Raw genomic sequence first — 3,064 nt, 5'->3', positions numbered from 1 at the left:
TGTGTGTGTGTGTGTGTGTGTGTGTGTGTGAGAGAGAGAGAGAGAGAGAGAGAGAGAGAGAGAGAGAGAGAGAGAGAGAGAGAGAGAGGGAGGGAGGGAGGGAGAGAGAGGGAGGGAGAAAGAGAGAGAGGCAGGCAGGCAGGCAGGCATGTGCACTCACCCTTACCACTGTCTCAGTATCAAATCTAAGACAGAAGAGTGGCAAGGACTAGGCACTTGGGGCTAAATAACTTGCCCAGGGTCCCACATCTAGGAAGCACTGGAGGTCAGATTTGAACCCAAGACCTCCCGACTCTAGGCCTGGCACTTCATCTGCCGTGCCACCTACCTGCTCCTGTTTCCCCTCTTTAGGAATGAGCCTTCTCATGTATAAAATGGGGAAAAGAGCAGCCCCTCCCTGCCAGGGCTGTTGTGAGAGGGGCGCCAGCTTCTGTCATTGTTATCACTGGCATCAGTGGAAATCCAAGGAAAACACTCATGACAAAAGAGGGGGAGGAAGCACACGATGTTTCTGTCAAATTCTGGCCTAAGTCAGGGAGAAACGAGGTCCTGCTTGATTTGAGTTCCCCAGGACAGACGTGCCAGTGCCAGGGACCTCTCACTTCGGTACCACCCTGACTGCCAAGGGCATTCGTCTGGGCATCCTGTCACCCACAGAGGCCCAGTCAGGGATAGAATCGTTGAAAGTTGTTCTAGAGCTTCATTCTGAGAAGGAAACATTCTCTTTGGTGAAAGGCTTTACCAGCCTCCAGGGTGGGCATCAGCATTTTTCCTTGGTAGGAGCAGAGAGGATGTACCAGGCCAAACCTAATGTAGACCCCATTCCATTGGAACCTTAAGAGATCTGCTGCCATCATGGCGCCTGCATGGCAGACCCACAAGCCAGAGGATTGCGAAGAGCACAACTAATGAAGTTGCGTCCCCCTAACCGAATGTCTTTAATCCTCTCTGCCTCCTCCATAGATGTTTCAGAAAGAAAAGCTCACTCTCGAGGAGCTCAACAAGGTCACTGGAAGCAGCCTCCAGCCACTGACCAAGAACCTCTTTGGATAACCCCCTTCCCAGGTTGGTAGTAGCTGCCCCCGCCCAGAAGAAATCAGCCTAGCCTAGAGCTCCAGCCATGATGGCCAGAGAGCCCAGAAAGGAGAGAGACGGCAGACCTTCCACCTGGCACTGAGACCCATAAGAAAGGAGAAGAGAGACAAGGAAGGAAATCCGAGTTGGGCAGCGGGTGCCACCTGAAGCATCCGTGACCAAGGCAGCAGCCCCTCAGGGAAGCAGGGCTCCGCTCAGAGAACCCTGCCAGCTAGGGCCAGCCAGCCATACTCAAGGGCCCAGAGAAATGGAGATGGGCCCTTGCTCTCTGGAGGCGTCTGTCCAGAGAGCCCCAGACCCTGTTGCCTGCCCTGCTTCCAAAGCCTTGTCTAGTGTGGGCAAAGCTTCCAGGGGCACAGTGTGCAGGCAACCCTTACTTCTCTGGTCAGAGGCAAGAAGGTAGTAGGGGTGTCAGGAAGCTGTACCGTGGCTTTACCAGGAAAATGAGGAGAATGGGCCATCTGCTAGATGGGCTCCGAACTGGCTCCCTCCTATAGGCCCTCAAGGCGGCCCAGGAGGTTGGCCAGTCTCCCTACAGGCTCCAGACGTGACTGACCAAGGCTAGAGAGGATGAGCTTTCCATCAGTGGTCCTCTAAGACCTGTGATCTCTGGGGCAGGTCCAGAGATTCTGATGAGTCACTGTGAGCCCCAGCACTAGGCCTCTGTTCCCCAAGGGGTTTTTCTGAGTTCAGAGAAGGCCTCCACCCATGGTGTGGGCCACATTGAGTGCCCACACTCCAGCCTCCTGGAAAAGACAACCACAGACTGTCAGGGAATCGCCCTGGGCTCCACCTCAGAGGGAGTCCCCAGAGGTGGACGAAGACATTTTTTTAGATCTTTCCATGTGTCTTCAGCTATAGGGAAAGAGCACGTGAGAGTCCTGTTGGAACTCTGCTTGTCAGGCGCCCCCCAGACTTAGTAGCAGGATGGGCCAGCTGAGACCCGCTGACCACAATCACCAAAGAAATCCTCATTGGGCCCATCTGTACAGGAAAGGGCCTTGCATCAAGTCCCGGAGGTGGTAGAGTTGAGGTCGGCGCAGCCGTGGCCCCCTGCTTGTCAGGCTGGGGAACCAAAGGCTCTGACGTGGCGGATGGTGAGAAGACCGCTCGTGGGGAAAAGTTGCCTTGGCCTGTGGTGCTCCTGCCGAGGACCCAGAAGCAAGACGACAGCAGAGATTCGTTTCGGAAGAGCCCACTCCAGGGCCTTGTGGGGTCAGTCCCGTTCACGTCCCCGTGGCCTGTCGGCCCCTGGCGTCTGTAAAAATCGGTGCCGGGGAGAGGACGCGTTTGTGAAATCATTTAAGCCAGAGCATGCCACGGAGCAGGCAGGACTTGTGAGCTTGACTTTATTGTTTCGTAATTGGACCCCAACCTCTCGGTCACTTTGACATTAAGCAGGGCCAGGCAGCCTTCAGCATGAGCTGCATTTAACCTACAAACCTACAGATCTCGATAACATGGGAGTTTGGGGAGGGGAAACGTGGCATTAAACACTTTCACACGTTGCTTAAAATCCATCAGACTGCCGTTTCTTCTTTGGTTTTCGGGAACTCAGAGTTCTCCCAAGTCTCTCAGAGTTGACAAGTGGAACTTATAAACCTCATCTTCCTCCTTGGTGGTCTGAATGAGTTTTTCTAAATGTTTCAGTCTTTTTGACAGAGAGGGGTCCGCCTTCTCCACAGAGGGGGCCGCTTCCATCCTCGTGGCCTGTTGAGATGTGGGGGAAAGAATAAACGAGAGAGCTCTGGCAGGGAGCATACACAGCCGACCAAGAGCCTGCAGCCCGCCCCTGTTGGCTCCCAGGCCTGGGAGTCAAGGATGAGCAGGTTGGGCACCTTAATGCCAGAGCAAGTGGGTGGGCAGAGGACTAGAGGACACACCCCACAAGGCAAACCAAAGTGCCCCCGTCACCTGGCTTCCCAACTCCAGTCAGCCCCTGGGACCTGCCCCATGGACACTATGAGGG

At 54.9% G+C, this 3,064-nt stretch overlaps 1 protein-coding gene across 3 annotated transcripts in view; it reads left to right on the top strand.

The window, feature by feature from the left end:
- Positions 1-2,709, top strand: part of YBEY (ybeY metalloendoribonuclease) — a 12,722-nt gene extending 10,013 nt beyond the window's left edge. The window contains exons 5-6 of one of the 3 annotated variants that reach the window (XM_044676587.1): positions 964-1,065; positions 2,088-2,709. In XM_044676587.1, the coding sequence (XP_044532522.1) occupies positions 964-1,053 (90 nt within the window). In that variant the 3' untranslated portion in view covers positions 1,054-1,065; positions 2,088-2,709. Of the gene's footprint in view, positions 1-963; positions 1,070-1,950 lie in introns of all 3 variants that reach the window. The other 2 variants (XM_044676585.1, XM_044676586.1) reach the window with 2 other exon arrangements.
- Positions 2,710-3,064: the final 355 nt, after the last annotated feature.

The sequence above is a fragment of the Gracilinanus agilis genome, chromosome 4 (assembly GCF_016433145.1).
Source record: "Gracilinanus agilis isolate LMUSP501 chromosome 4, AgileGrace, whole genome shotgun sequence".
Lineage (NCBI taxonomy): Eukaryota > Metazoa > Chordata > Mammalia > Didelphimorphia > Didelphidae > Gracilinanus > Gracilinanus agilis.
This window is presented reverse-complemented; position numbering and strand designations above follow the sequence as displayed.